Genomic DNA, 21,316 nt, shown 5'->3' on the forward strand with positions numbered 1-21,316 from the left:
GCAGCAAAGGCATCCTTCTGCTGCCAGGGTCAAACGCATTGCCATCCCTTCTGAGTTTCCCTGAACTCCACACAAATAGTCCTTCATCAAATTATCTTCAATGACTCCTTTTGGGTGTGCTCTCTCTTTCCTGCTGGGACCCTGACTGATCCAGAGACATGTCTAAAAGTTACATAAAAAGTAGGGGTGAGGGGAGGCTAACCCATCTGTGGGTTGTAATTTGTGGGCTGCGATTTTACAACTAGAAGCAGTACCCCCATTGGAAAATTTAAGTATGTGAATTCTAGAGTTGGGTGGGAAAGACATGCATTTGTTTCCCTTCTAAGATAGGGTTCCCAAAAGCCTTGACTTAATAAGCACATAGAGACAAAATATGGGACAAAAGTACCTTAGACCTAAAAACTTTAATGAACCAAAGGTCCATTTCCTTATCTATTATCCCTGCCTGTATTAGGGGGTTGGAGAGAAGGGTACCACTTAATTATTTCTGCTTCTTCTTCTTCTTCTTTTTTTTTTTTTTTTTGAGACAGGGTCTCACTCTGTCACCCAGGCAGGGGTGCAGTGGCACAATCTCAGCTCACTGCAACCTCCACCTCCTGGGTTCAAGTGATTCTCCTGCCTCAGCCTCCCGAGTAGCCGGGACTCTAGGCGCCCACCACCATGCCCAGCTAATTTTTGTATTTTTAGTAGAGACAGGGTTTCACCGTGTTGGCCAGGCTGGTCTCGAACTCCTGACCTCAGGTGAACTGCCTGCTTCAGCCTCCCAAAGTGCTGGGATTACAGGCGTGAGTCACCACACCCAGTCTTAATTATTTCTTTTAAAACAATTATTAATTGACAAATCATAATTGTATTTATGGAATACAGTGTGATATTTTGATATATGTACACAATGTAGAATAATTAAGCAATTAAAATACCCATCACCTCACTTACTTAACATTTTTTGTGGTGATAAATTTACTCTTTCAGTTATCTTGAAATATACAAAACATTATGACTGACTAGAGTCACCCTCCTGTGCAGTAGATCTCCAAATGTATTCCTGCAGTCCAGCTGAAACTTTGTACTCCTGACAGTAACTTCCCATTCCCTTGCTCCACCCCTACCCCTCCAGCCTCTGGTAACCATCATTCTACTCTCTACTTCTATGAATTCAATGTTTTTTAGGATTCCACATAAAAGTGAGATCACATGATATTTGCCTTTCTGTGCCTGGATTATTTCACTTAGCACAATGTCTTCTAGATTCATCCCTGTCATTCCCAAATGACAGAATTTTACTGTTTTTTGAAGCTGAATACTATTCCATTGTGTATATACTCCACATTTTCTTTATTCATTTGTCTGTTGATGGACACTTAGGTTGATTCCATATCTTGGTGTGAATAGCACTGCAGTAAACATGGGTGTACAGATATCCCTCCGACACACTGATTTCAGTTCCTTTGGATATACTCCCACAAGTGGGATTGCTGGATCATATGGTAGTTCCAATTTTCATTTTCTGAGGAACCTCCATACTGTTTCCCATAATGGCTATAGCAACTTACATTTCTACCCACAGTGTACGCAGGTTCTGGAAGGGTTCCACTTAAAATAACAGGTAGAAAGAAAGGACCAAGTACTGCTTAGTAATGTAGACAGTTCATTCAAGAGGCATCTCCCCACTCCAGACAACTCATGCACAACTAAAACTGTATGAAATATAAAAGAAAGGTAGACAAAGAGCACCGTATATCCCTCCACCTCTGTCTCTTGTCCCCGGCAAGCCTCAGAGGATTTGGAAGAAGTAACACTTGGTACTGCAGATTGCAAGAATAAATAGGACTGTATTTTCTTATCAACATTTCCCACATGGCCTGGCATCTCTCAGGCTCTAGGTTACAAAATACAATGAGGAAGGTGTGCTCCTAAGAGGTTTCCACATCATAATAAAACCCAGGCATTGAATGATAGAAAAAAAAAAAAAGCAAAACACAAAGGCAATTTATCCCCCTCATGAAAGACTTGGAGGGAAGGGGAAAAACACCAAAAGAAATAGTGTCTCAAAAGATGCATCATCTGTGAGAATCCACATGATTTCTTTCCAGAACTCCAATCCACCTCAGCCACAGAGCTGCAGATTCAGGCTCAGACTTTCCAAAAGTGGTTAAATTAGGAGTTGTCAAAATCCAGGGCCCTCAGGCTCAGGGAGCACAGCACCTGCAACCCCTTGAAGCCCTGGAGTTGCTTCCTAAATCCCTTTGCTCAGGTCTCCTCTCTTGGACAACTGTCTCTATCAATAGCTGCCCTCATCCAGCAATCCTGGATTTCCACATTTTGAACATTTACTTGGATGAAGATGCTGATTTTTAAGCAAGCACAGTCTTATGAATAGGATATAATTTCTGGGCAACTTCACTGACTCTATTCATTTCCCTGGTTGGCATTTATGCTGTCTATCACCTACTGAAGCCAATTCCATGTTCCTTTGTAGTTAACTAGCCTTATTTGTAAAATAAAGTCAAGCCTGTATTGAAATGAACCTTAAATTAACACTGAAATCACTAAAACACCTGCAAACACACTGAGCTCTGGGTCGATTTTACCCACTGCTTCCCTCACAATAGTTATCTGGGAATATCACAGAATTGGACATTCCAAATAAGGTAATTTCCCCACGTATTAAAGGGTTAAACATTAGAACTAATATTTTTTGCTTGAGTGACTTGTGGGAAGCACTTAGGAAGCATTTTAAAAATGCACCTCATAACACAATTACAAACACAAAGGAGCCATGTTCATAAAGGGTCAAATCTGCACAGTGATCAGTGGGAGCAGGGATTTTTGTCTCCTCTCTACTCTTCTTTGCCATTAGGCTCTTGGAGGTGTAGGTGACTTCGGGCTCCCTTGGGGATCATGTGGGCAGTATTCTCCTAATTTTGTGTTTATCAGCTTTCCAATCTGTGACACAGCAGCTGTGGTGCTTGCTGCCCCAGCCAGACCTACTGTTCCAAACCCTCATGCCTCTCATCTCATTGTTACCATTCCTCCTCTTCCCTCAGATCCTCCTTGCCTTGCCTCCCTGCCTCACCCTTCACACAGGGTGCCTGTCCCTTCTAGATTACACCCACCATCAGCATGCTTTTGTCTCTTGGCCAGCGTATCACTCCTCCGGCCCTTGGCTACTCTCCATTGTTTTCCCCGCCTCTCTCTCCTCAAGCTCTGCTTTTCTTTTCTTTCTGTTTCTTTTTTTTTTTTTTTTTAAACTGTCAAAGACCTTTTCTGAATATACTGTCAGCTTCAGGTTCCAGAAGGCTAGTAAAATACATATTTTAGGGTATTGATTTTTTTCAAGGTCTGTTAGCTTCTTTCTTCACAAAGCATGCTTAACTAAGGAACATCACATAGGTCTTATAAAGTATCTAGCTCTCAAAATCAATCTTGCTCTATTCCATCCGGAATGGGCCTGAATTTGGACTGAGTCCAGGGGTAGCCCACAAGGCTACCGTTTGTTACTGTCACCACATTCCAAAGCCACAAGGAGGCACCGTGGAAGAGGTGCCAGTGTGTAGCAATTCTTTCAGTATGCTTCCTGAAGCCAAGGCCATGCTGCAAACTTAGCTTTACCTAGTGGGTAAATTAGCACCATCACCAGCTGCTACTAAATTCATGTAGACAGCTAAAGACAGACTCATAAATTAGGGGACTCATCCTCATTCCCTAGAATGTCCCAGCATAATAAACCATTAATAACTATATCCACCATCCAAGGCTAAATACCAGCACAAGACTGATAATCAACAAGTACCAAACAGGAAAAAGAACTTTGAAGAGAGATCAAGAGGACTCCAGATAAGCAACTCCAGATAAAAAATGCACAAGGAACTAGAAAAGCAAGAACAAACCAAACTCAAAATTAGTAGAAGGAATGAAATAATAAAGATCAGAGTAGAAATAAATGAAACTGAGACTAAAAAAAAGAAAAGGAAAAGGCCAACAAAATAAAAAACTTGGTTTTTGAAAACTCACACAAAATCAACAAACTTTTACCTAGACTAGGAAAAAAAGAGCCAAATAAATAAAATCACAGACAGAAAAAGAAACATTAAAACTTTTACCATAGAAATACAAAGGATCATTACAGACTATTATGAACAACTATACATCAACAAATGGGAAAACCTAGAAGAAATGGATGAATTCCTGGACACACAACCTACCAAGATCGAACCACGAAGTAATTGAAAACCTGAATAGAACAAGTCATGAGTTCAAAGCAGTAATATAAAGTCTTCCATCAAAGAAAAGACTAGGACCTGATGGATTCACTGCTGAATTCTACCATTTAAAGAAAACTAATACCCATTCTTCTCAAACTCTTCCAGAAAGAGGGAATTCTTCCAAACTCATTCTATAAAGCCAGCATTACCCTGATATCTAAACCAGACAAAGACATAACAAAAAACAAAACTATAGACCAATATCCCTCATAAATAGAGATGCAAAAATCCTCAACAAGATAGTAGTAAACAGAATTCAACAACACATTAAAAAGATCATTCACCATGATCAACGGATTCATCCCAGGGATGCAAGGATGGTTCAACATACAGAAATCAATAAATGTCATGTCATATGACAGAATCAAGGACCAAAACACATAATTTCCATAGATGCTAAAAAAGCATTCAATAAAATTCAACATCCTTCATGATAAAAAAAAAAAAAACCTCAACAAATCGGGTATAGTAGGAACACACCTCAACATGATAAAGACCATATATGACAAGCCTATAGCTAGTATCACACTGAATGGGAAAAAATTGAAAGCCTTTCCACTAAGATCTGGAACAAGACAAGGATTACCACTTTCACCACTTTTATTCAACATAGTACTGGAAGTCCTAACCAGGGCAATTAGGCAAGAGAAAGAAATAAATGGCAACTAAACTGGAAAGGAAGAAGTCAAATTATTCTTGTTTGCAGACAACATGATTTTATATTTAGAAAAGCCTAAAGATTCCAACCAAAAAACTTAGACTTGATAAATGAATTTAGTAAAGTTGCAGGATACAAAATCAACACACAGAAATCAGCAGCATTTCTGTATGTTAACAATGATCAATCTGAAAAAGAAATCAAGAAAGTAATCCCATTTATAAAAGTTACAAATAAAATACCTAGGAGTAAATTTAAGCAAGGTTAAAGATCTCTAAGGAAAACTACAAAACATTGATGATAGTAACTGAAAAGGACAAACAAAAAATGCAAAAATATACTATGTTCATGGATTGGAAGAATATTGTTAAAATGCACAAACTACACAAAGTGATCTACAGATTCAAAGCAATCCCTATCAAAATATCAATGACATTCTTTACAGAAATAGAAAAAACAACACTAAAATCTGTATGGAACCACAAAAGACCCTGAATAGCCAAAGCAATCCTGAGCAAAAACAGAACAAAGCTGAAAGCATCACACTACCTGATTTCAAATTATACTAAAAAACTATTGTAACCCAAAAAGCATGGTACTAGCATAAAAGGAGACAAACAGACCAATAAAACGAAACAGAGAACCCAAATATAAATCCATGCACTTACAGTCAACTCATTTTTGACAAAGGTTCTAAGAACATACACTGGGGAAAAGACAGTCTCTTTAATAAATGTTGCTGGGAAAACTGGATATCCATATACAGAGGAATGAAACTAAATCCTCATTTTTCACCATATAAAAAATAAACTCAAAATAGATTAAAGACTTAAATATAAGACTGAAAACTATGAAACTACTAGAATAAAACATTAGGGAAACACTACAGGACATTGGCTTGGACAAATTTTTTTTTTTGGGTAAGACCACAAAAGCAGAAGCAATAAAAGCAAAAACAGACAAATGGGATTATATCAAGCAAAAAAGCTTCTGCACAGCAAAGGAAACAATTAAGAGTCAAGAGATAGCCTACAGAAGGGGAAAAAATATTCACAAATTATTCATCTGACAAGAGATTAATAACCAGAATATATAAGGAATCCAAATAACTCAATAGCAAAAAACAAACAAAAATCCAAATACTCCAATTAGAAAATAGGCAAAAGACCTGTATAGATATTTCTCAAAAAAAAGACATACAAATGGCTAAAAGGTATACGAAAAAAATGTTTAATATCATTAATCATCAGGGAAGTACAAATCAAAACCACAATGAAACATAATTTCACTCAGTTAAAATGGCTTCTATTAAAAGATGGAGTAACAGATGCTGGTGAGAATATGGAGAAAGGGGAACCCTCATACACTGTATGAAAAACAGTAAGGCGGTTCCTTGTAAAATTAAAAACAAAACTACCACATGATTCAGCAATCCCACTGCTGGGTATATATCCAAAGGAATTGAAATCAGTATTACCAAAGAGATATCTGCACTCCTATGCTTATTGTGGCACTATTCACAATAGCCAAGATATCAATCAACCCAAGTGTCCATCAGTGGATTAATGGATTTTAAAAATGTGGTCTATACACACTATGGAATATTATTTGGCCATAAAAAAGAATAAAATCCTCTAATTTACAGTAACATGAATGGAACTGGAGGTTACCATGTGACATAAGCCAGGCATAGAAATTACAAATATCAAATGTTCTCACTCGTATGTGAGAGCTTAAAAAAGTGTATCTCATGGATGTAGAGTGTAGAATGGTGGCTGCCAGGGGCTGGGAAAGGAAGGGGAGAGAGGGGGGGATAAAAAGACAGTGGTTAATGGGTACAAAAACACAGTTAGATAAAAGGAATATGTTCTAGCATTTGATAATATAGTAGGGAAATTACAGTTAACAATAATTTATTGTATGTTTCAAAATAGCTAGAAGAAATGTAATTATTTCCAAGACAAAGAAAGATAAATGTTTGAGGTGATGGATATCCCAATTACCCTGATTTGATCATGACACACTGTATACATGTATCAAATATCACATGTAAAGTATGTACAACTATGATATATTAATTTAAAAACCCCCACAACAACAAAACCCTCTAAAACTACATCCACGGAATAAAACTTTTTTAAAAAGAGTTTTAAGAAAATGTTTTTCAAAAGGTGAAATTAATTTTCTGCCAAGTAGAGGTCTTTATGTTCATATTTGCAGCTGAAAATACTTTTGTTTTGTGAAAGCAACAGCAGATTCTTTTTGCAATAGAACTGAACATTTGGTGGACAATGCTTGTTAAGAACAAAAGACTTAAAACACTCCAGCTATGTTTAGTAATGCTCTGCTCAAATACTATTCCTAAATGTTCATTTACCTGAGTTATTTTGGTTAAATATGCTTTACAAAGTATATTTCTAAAGTCAGTTAACTTCATAAAGTTTATTCCAAAAATTTGTATTTTGAAATAAACCACAGAAATAGAATGCTAATAGCAATGTTTTCTGTTTTAAGGCCAATTTGAAAATAGCTATCCAATAAAAGGACATTGCTATGGTCTGAATGTGTCCCCCAAAGTTCATGCGTTGGAAACTTAATCCCTAATGCAACAGTGTTAAGAGGTGGGACATTTCAGAGGTGATTAGGTCATGAGGGCTCTGCTTTCATGAATAAATTGATGTTGCTAGCACGGGTGTGGGTTAGTTATCAAGAGTGGGCTTGTTATAAAAGTGAGTTCAGCTGGGTATGGTGGCTCATGCCTATAATCTCAGCACTTTGGGAGGCTGAGGCAGGAAGATCACCTGAGTTTGGGAGTTTGAGACCAGTCTGACCAACATGGAGAAACCCGTCTCTACTAAAACTACAAAAATTAGCTGGGTGTGGTGGCGCATGCCTGTAATCCCAGCTACTCAGGAGGCTGAGGCAGGAGAATTGCTTGAACCCAGGAGGCAGAGGTTGCAGTGAGCTGAGATCACACCATTGCACTCCAACCTGGGCAACAAGAGCAAGACTCTGTCTCAAAAAAAAAAAAAAAAAAAAAATTGTGAGTTAAGCTCCCCCTTGCTCCCTCCCTCACACTCTCCCTCTCTCTTGCCTTCTCACCTTCCACTGCAGGATGATGCAGCAAAAAGGCCCTTGCCAGAGGCCGGCACCTTGATATTGGACTTCCCAGCCTCCAGAACTATGAGGAAATACATTTCTGCTGTTTAAATTCTGTTTAAAACTGTTAAAATACCAGTCTCAAGTATTCTATTGTGTTGGGAACAAGCCCCCAAAATCTGGCCATAAACTGGCCCCAAAACTGGCCATAAACAAAATCTCCGCAACACTGTGACATGTTCATGATGGCCATAAAGCCCACACTGGAAGGTTGTGGGTTTACCGGAATGAGGGCAAGGAACACCTGGCCTGCCCAGGGCGGAAAACCACTTAAAGGCATTCTTAAGCCACAAACAATAGCATGAGCGATCTGTGCCTTAAGAACATGCTCCTGCTGCAGTTAACTAGCCCAACCTATTCCTTTAATTTGGCCCATCCCTTCCTTTCCCATAAGGGATACTTTTAGTTAATTTAATATCTATAGAAACAATGCTAATGACTGCCTTGCTGTTAATAAATACGTGGGTAAATTTCTGTTCGGGGCTCTCAGCTCTGAAGGCTGTGAGACCCCTGATTTCCCACTTCACACCTCTATATTTCTGTGTGTGTGTGTGTGTGTGTGTGTGTGTAATTCCTCTAGCACTGCTGGGTTAGGGTCTCCCTGACCAAGATGGTCTTGGCACTACTGTAGCAGTACAAACCAACTAAGACAGAGATCTACCTGGAAAAAAACCAAGACTAAATCCTGACCAAGCAGCAGTGTGGGGGTGGACGCAACATAGCAGGCCCTCCCAGCCAGAGCTGACTGGGAGCAGCCTAGTGTGGATTTCTCCATCTGGTCATGTGTTTTGGTCTTTTCCTCATAAACACCATCTCTTTTTAGTCAAAAAGCCAATATTTGTTAAGGAATAGAACACTATTTTTTACCTCAGCTCTTTCCTCTCCTTTTGCCTTATCCCAGTAGGTTGATGGGCTCAAGGGATCCTCTTACCTCACCGTCTTGAGTAACTGGGACTAATTTTTTCCTACTTTTTGTAGAGACAGGGTCTCACTGTGTTTCCCAGGCTGGTCTTGAACTCCTGGCCTCAAGCAATCCTTCTGCGTCAATCTCCCAAAGTGCTGGGATTACAGGTGTGAGCCACTGTGCCCAGCTCTGACTTTTTAAATACTATTTAATTTTAATTACTTTAAACTTAAATTTAAGCAACCACATGTGGCTAGTGGCTATCATCCTGGGCAGTTCTAGGCCACACTATGATGCTCTTGCCTCATCTCCCACCATTCCAAGTCTTACCTACCATTATTGAGCTCCCACCATAACAAACACTTCCATTTCTCAGGAGGCCACTGTGATAGCTGTTCTTTAACTATTACCTTTAATCTTTCCAAGAACCCTGTGTCTTCATCCATTTTCTGCTACTGTAATAGAATACCACAGACTGGCTAATTTATTGGTAGAAGTTTATTTGGCTGATTCTGGAGGTCAGGAAGTCCAAGAGCATGGTGCCAACATCTGCAAGGGCCTCTGTGCTGCATTATCCCATAGCAGTAAGTAGAACAGCAAGTGAGAGTATGACACACATACACAGAGAATTTGGCTGAACTCATCCTTTTATTGGGAGCTCATTCCCACAATAATAACAATAATCTACTTATTAGGACAGGGCTGTCATGACCCATTCACTTCTTAAAGGTTCCTCTTCTTAAACCCATCACAATGGCAATTAAATTTCAACATGAGTTTTGGAGGGGACATCCAAACCATATTACCCCACAAGGAAAATGTCCCCATTCCCATTTAGCAGATACAAAACCATGTTTCCTAGAGGTTAAGTTACCCAGCTGTTCACACAGCTGTGACAGGGAGCTGAGCTAGGATTTGAGAAGCCTGTGTTCTTTCTTCTTATGCCCTCTCCTTGTTCTCATTACAGGAACCAGACAATAGGTTATGTGGTAAGAATTCAAGGGTAAAAGAAGCCCAGACCCTGTCTTGATGACACTAAACTTAAGTAGGAAGTAGTTACCTTCTGGGTCTGCTGTGACTGATTTTATGAACTTGAGGTAGCGTTCATTTTCACTGCTACTACAATGATGTATCCTAAAGAGATTCACTGAATTTTAAAAGTCCAGCTAATTTTAACTTACCTCCTTTTGATAGGCCAGCCCAGCCTCATACAGTTTAATAAAGAGATACTGAGTCCACTTGTAGTAATCTGGCAAACACGTAGTTACTTCCTGCCAACAAAGAAGAAAAATAATGTACAGGCCATTATAAACATCCCCCCAGCCATGCATGCATCAGTCTTGCAACTGAATTTTGAAAAGTAATGAAATCACAAAAATATTTACCAGCTCAAAATATTTTCACCAGTTTGTAAAGTAAGGAGAACCACAATTTATTCTGGAAAGAGATGTTATTGAAATGCCACCTACAACTTTCTGAAAGCATGTTCAATGAGAAACTCAACTTCAAGTCTTTTGCACATCTCCTGCCCACTCATCTATGGCACTAACAAGTGAATTACATTGTACAAAATTGGGTATTAACATTTTTGTCAGCACAAACATACATTGGGGGCCTGATGCTTATTCACAAATGTAGTTCATTTTGAAAGCAATCACAAAATTCAAGAGGAATCTGCCTGCCTCAGTATGATCCTCATTTGAAAATACATCTGTGTTTCCACATAAAACTGGGGCCTAGTGGCTCCTTTAGACTCATATATTCCATTTATTCCATTTATTCCATTATGTGAATCAGGCTGTTGTTTACTTAGGAAGAACAATTAAAAACATTAAACTTAGTAAGAAACCACTTGGTTTATATTTCCAAGCCTAAATCAAAGGTTTCCAAAATTTACTTTCTGTCCTAAAAACACATTTGTTATAGAATTCGTAAAAACAGAATTTACAGTTGATAAAGTCAAATAAGCATAAAACCTCTACACTGTCACGTTTCTTTTCTAGTGCTCTTTAACTTCAAAAACTGATTAATACAGAAATGAATGATGGGAGGGAATGTTTCAAATGACTCCGTTTGTAACAGACTTCTTTATTTTTAAGAGACAGAAGTCTTGCTCTGTCGCCAAGGCTGAAGTGCAGTGGTGTGTGATTGTGCCTCACCGTAGTCTCGAACTCCTGGGCTCAAATGACCCTCCCTCCTCAGCCTCCCCAGTAGCTGGGACTACAGGTGTGTGCCACCACGCCTTGTAATAAACTTTTGATAGAAGGCATACTTTCACCAAAAGTGCAAACAATTCAGTCTTCCTTAAGATGAATAAATGAGACAGCTTCAAACCCGGACTTTGGGCGTGTGGTAGGAACTAAGCAAGGTGTCAGGTAAACATCTGTGCCCCCAGTGGGCTATTTTTCTTATGTAAGACTCCTGAGTCCTTTTTTGTGCTGTTTTATAAAAATAGCAGAGTAATAACTATTAGAAAGCAATTCTTTTAAAGGGAAAATAACTCAACTCTGATTATTGGCTCTACCTTCTCACCTCAAGGCAACTAGTGAACCACCAGCCAGTCAAAGGGCTTTGCCCACCTTGTAGCTGTCCACCTAGGCCAGCTTCCACAACACAAAAGCCATAATTTCTGAGCCATGCATACGACGCAGCCTGCTCTGGCTTCCAGCTTCACAGATGTCTACAGGGGTGTCGTGCACAAAGATCTTCACCAACTCAAGAACCTAACAAGCACTCTGCCAATGGGCTTGCTCCCCAAAACCTCCAAATTCATCCTCATCCATCATCTTTTCCTCCCCAGCTACCCCTCCAGCTAGCATGGCACAGAACTTGTTTTCCTCAGTTTTCTAGACAAGAAACTTAAAAACTTCCACTGTTAACAAAACCCAGGGCAGGAGCTATGTTTGGTCTATTTCATGTTGCTCATTGTTGTACGCTCAGGTCCTGGCACATTGAGGCACCCAAAATTGTTGTTGAAGGAAGAATAAACTAGATAGAGATAGGAACTACTGATGTTGAATCAAATTTGATTCCTTCATGTAGGTTTCACCACAAAATTCAAATTATTACACTGTTGTCCCCAAGATGAACTGGGATAGGGGATGTGGGTAAGGGGTGGAGGTAGTATGGTAAAAATATTCCTAGACTTGGTCATTGTGGATATATCTTTTTATATCTTTTTATTTTTAAAAAATCTTTACCCACTAGAGGTTTAAAAAGTGTGTGAAATAATTTTGAGAAAATAATGAGAATTGTTAAATCTAAGGGATAGAGGTTCAATACTTTCTTTACTCAATTTTTCTATTGAGTTGTTCATAATATCAAAATTTTTTTAGTAAATATATAACACATAATATATATTATATATGTAACATATATACAACATATTTTATATATACACACGTATATAAAATGTACAAGTATGTATTTTTTTCTCTAAACCCATGAATCTGCTTCCTAGAGTGAGAGTAAAAATTACACAGCAGTGAAACAGCATTGTTATCTTCATCTAGGTTGATGGTTCTGAAAATCACTTTTACCTGAAGTGAAAAAAGGGCCGGGCACAGTGGCTCATGCCTATAATCCCAGCACTTTGGGAGGCCGAGGCAGGGGGATCACAAGGTCAGTAGATTGAGACCATTCCTCGCTAACATGGTGAAACCCTGTCTCTACTAAAAATACAAAAAAAAAAAAAAAAAAAAAATTAGCCAGGAATGGTGGCAGGCACCTGTAGTCCCAGCTACTCGGGAGGCTGAGGCAGGAAAAGGGCGTGAACCCAGGAGGCGGAGCTTGCAGTGAGCTGAGATCATGCCACTGCACTCCAGCCTGGACAAACAGAGTAAGACTCTGTCTCAGGAAAAAAAAAAAAAAAAAAGAGGATAGATCTAGTCAGGAAAAACCTGATCTTCATCCAACCAAGCATTAGCCTACTTTCGGTCAAACCTGTAACGAAAGGGCATTCTCTTTGGAAGTGTCAGTTCCGAGGTAAAGGGAGGGGTAGGGAATTACAGGCCCCTGCTTTCACCCTGGCTTCAAATTTGGGTCCGATCTATTTTATTTATATTACATTTCTGCACATGTCATTTAAAGAAAAAGCAACCTCAACTGCTAAAAGAGTACAGCTTGAAAACCACTGCTCCAGTGGTTTTCATTAACCACTATCCAATTAACCACTAACCATTAACCAATAAAAACCATTATTCCAATCACTGGCGGTTTCATTTCCAGGCATATTCACAGCACTCATTAAGTTCCGTCTAACTGAAGTGTGTGACTCACCTGCCCAGAGGAGGCCGGGAGTGCCCTGAGGAAGACACTGTGCTCCTGTCCCTTTTATTCCCATCTGCTGCATACAGGGCCCAGCCACCGACCAACCCTCAGTAACGTCCACTCCATGAAGAAATGCCAGAATAGACACTTGCAAGGCTCACCAGGAGTTCAGTCTCACAAGGATCATAAACACGGTTGGGGACAGACACCACTTAGAAATACATCTCCTGAAAGTCATAAAGCCCTCTGGAACCTTCCCTGATTTGCTCATTAAAACAAAGCAAAACAAAAACAGCTATTTTGAGTCTCCTAATGCTTTATCTCAATCAAAATAATCAAAGCCATCTTTCTGAAATTAAACTGCTGAAAAGCTTTTATTTTAGTCAACTGGCTAGAAATCAAGAGTCTATTTTCATATTTTCACTGGGAAGTGCCTATTCAAAACCCAGTTCTGTAGACAAGGGTCTTCTAGAGGTTTCAGTACCCACAGAGGTGATGTTAATAGTCCTTTCTTCCCTTCTCTAAAGGAAGAGTGCTCAACCGGGAAAATTTTGTTCCCCAGAGACCATCTAGCAATGACTGGAGACATTTTTGTTTGTCACAACTGGAGTGTGAATGTTGTGTGTGTGCTACTGGCATCTAGTGGATAGAGGCCAGGGATGCTGCTTTAAAAACCTATAGTGAACAAGACAGTCCCCAGAACAAAATTATCACCCAGTCCCACATGTCAATCAATAGCGCCAAAGTGGAGAAATCCTAATCTGTGAGTTCAGATTTCTTCGGTTTGAGTCTATAATCACAGGGTGATTAAAGAAGCATCAATCAAACAACTCTCTGGTGGCCATTCTATACATACTGATAACATGTTAAACATCAATGAGCAAAAGTGGAAACATGGAGGTGGTTAAGTGAGTTGCCCTTCTCCATTGGGGGTAGCCCTATCTCCGTTAAGCATGACTTGCAGTGCACACAGGAATGCTGCATGATGCGACCACTAAGCCTTCTACCAACTCGGAGACCAACCAGAGGAGAGACATGTCAAGTCTGGGGTTGCAGGCAGACAAAATTCTGAAACTCTATTATGCACGCATAATGCTATTCACTGGTAATAAGTGGTTGATTTTACTATCTAAATTTTAAATCATTTAATGTGCCTCCAAGTAGTTGTCTGACTTGGAAAATCTACATAATAACTTTGTGTAGTAAACTTCCTATTTTGAAGTCAGAGATGCATACAGTTTTTCTTGATACAACATGAGCTCATCCCTTCCCATAAAATAGTTGTTGAACAAATAAACGTTTAAAGATCATGCATGAGAATCTGCCCCACAGCACCCAAATTCAAGACGGAACCCTGCCTGCAACTCCAAGGGGGAACCCTGTGTCTGTGGGGTGGGGCTTCCTGTTGCTCACATCTGCCCACAAGTTGTGGGATAGCACCAACTGGTAAGACTCCTTAGGGAGACCACCACAGAAGTCAAATAAAAAGTTAAAGGCTTTTCCTTTGGCCTGCTTTTCAAATAAGCCAACGCCTACGTTAATGCACCCTTGTTTTTAATACAAAAGTCAGGCAATTCAAAGTTATAGCTACAAAAGCACTGGTAATTCAGCCACACTCCACATAAATCTACATAAAAGTGTCAACTTTTATATCTTCCTGAGCTCTGGAACGTGCAATCTGGCTGCCAAGAGACCAAATTTACGAATCTGGGATTCCAACTGGAATTGTTCCTCCAAGCTGCATTTCTACATTCTATAATACCTGGTTTTTGGCATTAAAAATATTTTGCACATTCACAGGCAACCACAGAGCCCAACACACAATCGGAGCTCTCTCAGAACACAAGTGAGGCTCAAAACATCATCTTTTGAGACCTGCCACCCATACCTCAATGACTCTGCACAAATTAAAAACTAAGCCAGTCTGGCCAGCAGCTCCTGAGACACAGCGATTCATCAACGGTAAAGTCTAAGAAGGTTGAGGCGCGGAGGCCTAGCTTACTGTTCCTGTTATAAAATAATACCTGGTCTGTGAAGGAAGAAATCACAGCACTCGGCCACCTTCCACGTGCCCCACTGAAGTCTCCTCAGGCTCACACTCCTTGCTCCAGGAAAGAGCCTGGGAGAGTGTGTCTCAGGAAAGACCCTGGAGCCATCTGACTTGGGTTCAAGTCCTTGCATCCTCACTAGTTTGTGGCCACACCACAGTTCCCTACTAGAAAACAGAAGCAATGAAACACATCTTAGAGGGCTGCTGTGAGGTTAAAAGGCAATCATGTGCAAAGCATACAGCTGGGCTTGCAGGAAAAATCAACAAGTACACCCCTTGGCTTTACTCAGAGTGTGTGATGGGCCGGGTGCAATGGCTCATGCCTATAATCCCAGCACTTTGGGAGGCCAAGGCAAGCAGATCACCTGAGGTCAGAAGTTAGAGACCAGCCTGCCCAACATGGTAAAACCGTATCTCTACTAAAAATACAAAAAGTAGCCAGGCGTGGTGGCATGTGCCTGTAATCCCAGCTACTTGGATGCCTGAGGCAGGAGAATCGCTTGAACCTGGAGGTGGAGGTTGCAGTGAGCCGAGATTGTGCCACTGAACTCCAGCCTGGGCGACAGAGCAAGACTCCGTCTCAAAAAAAAAAAAAAAAAAAAAAAAAAAAAGAATGTGTGATGGCAGGGGTGAGTAAGGCTGGCTTCATTACCATACCACTCAGAGGTGGGCTGATGTACCCATCAGCCTACTGCGGTAAGGCACAAGGGAGAGCAAAGAACTGGGGTAAAAAATAGTGTTCTACTCCTTAACAAATATTGGCTTTTCGACAAAAAGAGATGGTGTTTATGAGGGAAAGACCAAAACACATGACCACATGGAGAAATCCACACAAGGCTGCTCCCAGTCAGCTCTGGCCGGGAGGGCCTGCTAGGTTGCCTCCACCCCCACACTGCTGCTTGGGCAGGATTTAGTCTTGGTTTCTCGGTCCACTTTGACAGTGATTGGCCCTAGATTTCAGAACAGCTCATTCAAAGCTGTCATGTATTTCGGTCACATCACAACCTCAGGATATTTAGGTCAGCTACCAGGAATTTAACAAAACAAAACAAAACAAAAAACCCAAGGCAACATGTTTATCAAGTCAATCATCTGGCAGCCCTGTAAGCACGTCAGAAAGGTGAGCGGCCACTGCATATCACAGTTTCTAGCAGCAAGGCATGACTTCACCTCCCCAAGTCTCATTGTGAGCCTCCTGCCTTCAAAACAATGAGTCTTGGAAACAGAGGAGAGGTGTTCACATGCTTTTTGATCTTTTGTAATGTGCACTTTTGTCATTTGCAACAGATCAAAAGGAAACATATGTTTAGTGATGGCTTTGTCTTTTATGCCTTCCCAGGTCCTTTAATTCTAAAGGGGAGGGGTTCTAAAAGCATAATACAGCTCAAAGGCAGAGAAACTAGCCTTGGCATTCCTATTGTGCAGCTTAAAAGAGAAAATAACAATCCAGGCTACATCAGATGATTCTCACTGATGATGGTTCAAGCTTCCAGTCCACAGCTCTGTACACCTGCGGTGTTGGAAGAGGGAGAGACAGGCTCATGAGAAAATCTGCCAGAATCAAGACACTGACGGCCACTCTCCGCTAAGTCCTCTACACTAAGCACTGGTTCTCAAACTTGATTACACCTTGGAATTGAACTTTAAAAGTTACTAATGCCTAGGCCCCACCGCTAGAAATTTAATGTGGGGCCAGGGTTGAAAACCACTGCAAAGAAGTTCCCCCCAAATACATCTCTCTCCCAAATACTGTGTGAAAGACAGGGTCCTGTCCTGCCTTTATGTCTTTACAGAACTTAATGAAACAGACTTCAATAGGAGCTAAGAACATGATTTGGTTCGTATGAAATTTCTATAAGGGTACTCCGACCACTATGCTAAGGGGGATCTCTCATAAGCCTGCTCTTGATTCAAATCCACCCTGCATGCCTCAGCCCCACCCCAACACAGATTCTCTTTAGTCCTTACATTCAATCCTCTCTTTTCACAAAACAAACATTAAAAAAAAACAGTTAGAAATAACAACTTTAAACCCACCTTCGTGGCAACTTGTATAAACTTCATTACGCAGCTACCTGTGCTCAACGACCAGCCGTTTAAAAATGCCAGAGTTGGATGGGCGCGCTGGCTCACACCTGTAATCCCAGCACTTTGGGAGGCCAAGGTGGGCGGATCATGAGGTCAGGAGTTCAAGACCAGCCTGGCCAACATGGTGAAACCCTGTCTCCACTAAAAATACAAAAATTAGCCGGGCATGGTAGTGGGTGCCTGTAATCTCAGCTACTCGGGAGGCTGAGGCAGGGAACTGCTTAAATCCAGGAGGTGGAGGTTGCAGTGAGCTGAGATCATGCCACTGCACCCCAGCCTGGGTGATGATGGAGTGAGACTCTGTCTCAAAAACAAAAACAAACAAACAAAAAAAGCCAGTTTCTGACAGCTCATTTCTCTTGCTGGAAGAGAAATGATTCTTGAAAAGGAAGCTGCAGAAAACCTAATGAGAATGGGCTTCCCCTCCCACAACCCCAACAGGGATTCAAGGGAGGAGGAAGTGGGGAACAGGGCTAGTTCCTCACTTAGATGCTACTAAATGGTCCTTATGCAGGAGAGGGACAGAGAGTGAAGATCACTCAGTACAGCCCTGACTTTGAGTCTGAATTAGCCCTTCTTGTATCTAACAAATCCCCCAGCAATTTACAAATGACAGGACACGTTGGGATCCAGGTCTAGGCTTCCCAAATTGCTCTTTCCTCCATCGTCTCATCGTTTTTTCTTTGTTTTGTTTTGTTTTTTTGAGACAGTGTCTCACTCTGTCACCCAGGCTGGAGTGCAGTGGCGCGACCTCAGCTCACTGCAACCTCCGCCTCCCAGGTTCAAGCAATTCTGCTGTCTCAGCCTCCAGAGTAGCTGGGATTACAGGAGCCCACCACCATGCCTGGCTAGTTTTTTGTTGTTGTTTTTTTTTTTTTTTTTAATTTTTAGTAGAGACGGGGTTTCTCCATGTTGGCCAGGCTGGTCTCAAACTCCTGACCTCAGGTGATCTGCCTGCCTCAGCCTCCCAAAGTGCTGGGATTACAGGCTTGAGCCACCGCACCCAGCCCATCCTCTCATCTTTATACATTCTCATGTAGAAAGCAGTGCTCACCATGCCTGCCTCTCAGACCATTCCTGCCTCTCAGACCATTCCTGCAGTGGTCTGAGAGGCAGGGATGGTGAGCACTGCTTTCTACATAAGGAAACTCACCCAAAGCTGCCCAGTTCCTGGGTGGCAGAAGCAAAACCAGTAACCAGGTCTCTGGATTCAGAGGGGCATCAAGCAGTGACATGGCACCATGAGAAGTGTAGCCCAGCTATGACTGGACTGGCTTAAACATGTATGCTCTAAGGAGGTACCGATAATCAAGCAACATGAGTGAACTGGAGTACTCCTAGATAAAGGAACTGTACGGTGAATATTCTTTTAGGAATGACAACAGTAATAACAACAGTAACAGCTAATGCTTACCAGGGGCTGACAAAGTACTTGGTCCAGCATTGGCAGTTTAGGGGCCTCTCATGTCCTTCTCATCACAATCCCAGGAAGTAGTTATTAACAAATGTGGGCTTGACCTCTGAATTTAAAATTGCAATTTGCCCTCGGCCCTCCTGCCCTCCCCTTAACCTACTCTACCTTTTCTTCTTTCCATACCATTTATTGCCTCCTAATACACTATATTATTTTCTTATTTATTATGTTTATTGTCTGTCTTCATCCCCTCCTGAAACTGTAAATGGTAAGGTCTCCCTATGAAAGAAAGAGTTTTATCTTTTTCTCCCCACCGATGTATTCCAAGTACTTAGGACAGTTCCTGGTACAAAGGATGCTTAATAAATGTTGAATGAGTAAGTAGCCATTTTACTGATCAGAGAATTAAGATGCAAAGTAACTTGTTTAAGGTCACACAGCCACTAGGAGGCAAAATTAGAATCCATAAGTGACCCAGTACTTGTACCAGTACAAATGATTTCTTGTCATCTATAGGCCCGGCCAGCAGCTCTCTCCTAGACCACATAGCCACGTCTTCCTCCTTCCTGAACTGTGATTCCTCATGACTCCCACTGCCCAGGCTTCCTCAGCCTCACTGACTGCATCCTCTCAGCCTCTTCTCCTAATTCCTTTTTCTTCAACCATCTGTCAAATTCCATCTTTGCCAAGGTTCTGTCTCTAACCTCCTTTATCTTTCCTGTTCTCTTTTTTGCAGAATTGAGGGAACAGGTGTTAATATCAGGGTAATTAATTAATTTTGAGCCTAACATTTGTCTAAGAACTCATTTTTATGCAATATGTTCCTTTGTCTTAGGACTAACTTTAGGCTGAAAACGAGCATTTAACGAAAATTGGAAATGACAAATGCTAGACACTTTTTACAGGGCATGCATTTTATTCGTAAAGGTCTTGTTTTTCAAATCTAGGGCTAAAAGCTAAATTCTTAAGTCGTTTGACAGGTTCATGTTCATGTTCTAATTAAGTGCTCTGGAAGCCAACTGAGAGAGTGAGTATTGATGGCAAGGAAATGATGGTCTTTGCAGTTTCAAAGACATCTTATACTGTCTTTTTTAACCGAAAACAGTGTGATCGGTAAGCTCCCCTTTGTTTTCTATTTTCTTGGCCAACATTTTTTGAGCACTATCATTTTTATGGTAACCTGAAAACTGTTCCCTGTTACAAACTACACAAGATTCTATAAATAATCCATAATCAGACAAGAAGCAACAATTCTCTCAATTTCTTGGAAATTGCTCTTTTCCAGCTCACAGGAATTTCATCAAGGCATTCTAACAATACAAACAGCCTTTCTAACTAGACAGTTGGGAAGAGAAAACCCTCCATTAAACTACAGATGAGATTAATTGGTTTGAGTTGCAATTTGTTATTAGTCTAGTTGGGCAGATGCCAGTATTTCAGCTGCCCAAACTACAAATGTTCCCTGTTTTGTTTTGTTTTTTTTTTTTTAAAGAAAGAACATTAATTTTATCTACAACATCCTTTAAAATTTCAGGATCAACAGGACAGAATCATCTGGAAGATGTTTTTGTGATGCCAGTTCTCTAGGTTTCCTGAATAATATAAGGGCTATTTGTTAGACACAGGCATGGATCTAGAGGAAGAGGAAATATCAATCATCAATTCCACGGATGCAAACAGCGACAGCAGTGCCCAAAATGAGCTGTTTTGCTGCCTGCAAATTCTATAAACAATGAGTAGTAGAAACGCGCCATGACCTGAAATATTTCATACGTGACACGGACAAGAAATAAAACTCTAAACTTGGAAAAATCATAGAAAATCATTTTGAGAGTCCAGTGATTTTTAAGAGAAGGGTTGGGAAAGCACAGATCAGAATCTCACCAGAGGTGAGGGATTTTTGAAACCACACATGCTGATCTTCTACTTCTGGGAAGATGGAGTAAATATACTTTTCCTGATTCTCTCTAAGTACAACTAAAAACTCTGGAATATATATATGAATGAAATATAAGACTCTAAACAGTAAAGAAGAGAAGGCAGGTTAGGGACATGAGTACCTAATGAATGACAATGGTAAGTCCTGTTGACTTTTTAAATGCCCGGTAAGCCCCAGAATTGCAGCTAACAAAGCCGGTAACCCAGAAATGCCAATGAGTACAGAGAAAAGAAGAAGAAAGAAGAGAGAGGAGAGAAAGAAAGGAAAACAGAAAAGGAAGGAAGGAAGGGAAGGAGGGAAGAGAAGGAAAAAATAAAAAAAGAAGAAAAGAAAGACTGAACTGCTGTATCTAGATAAAGTACCAGGAAAGGTTAACCTAGCCAAGGTAGAAAACTTTTAGACAATAGCCATTCTACTTCAGCCAATACCACAGAAAAAACTGCAGTCCCACCAGCAAAGGCTTAGCGAAGAGCCTAAACTTATACCCTTGAGGGGCAATAATAAGGCACTGCAACCTCCTTACCAGGGTGGTGTCACAGGAAGCTGAGGGGAAAGCTGGGACTTCTAGCC

General features: G+C 40.7%; 1 protein-coding gene across 10 annotated transcripts in view; it reads right to left on the bottom strand.

The window, feature by feature from the left end:
- LARS2 (leucyl-tRNA synthetase 2, mitochondrial) overlaps positions 1 to 21,316 on the bottom strand; it is a 167,995-nt gene that overhangs the window by 94,415 nt on the left and 52,264 nt on the right. For 9 of the 10 annotated variants that reach the window (XM_055280185.2, XM_063610888.1, XM_063610909.1 and 6 more), the window contains one exon: positions 10,168 to 10,257. In XM_055280185.2, coding sequence (XP_055136160.2) covers positions 10,168 to 10,257 — 90 coding nt within the window. The remainder of the gene's footprint in view (positions 1 to 10,167; positions 10,258 to 21,316) is intronic. The other variant, XM_055280188.2, reaches the window with a different exon arrangement.

Source organism: Symphalangus syndactylus, chromosome 1 (genome assembly GCF_028878055.3).
Source record: "Symphalangus syndactylus isolate Jambi chromosome 1, NHGRI_mSymSyn1-v2.1_pri, whole genome shotgun sequence".
NCBI classification, from domain to species: domain Eukaryota; kingdom Metazoa; phylum Chordata; class Mammalia; order Primates; family Hylobatidae; genus Symphalangus; species Symphalangus syndactylus.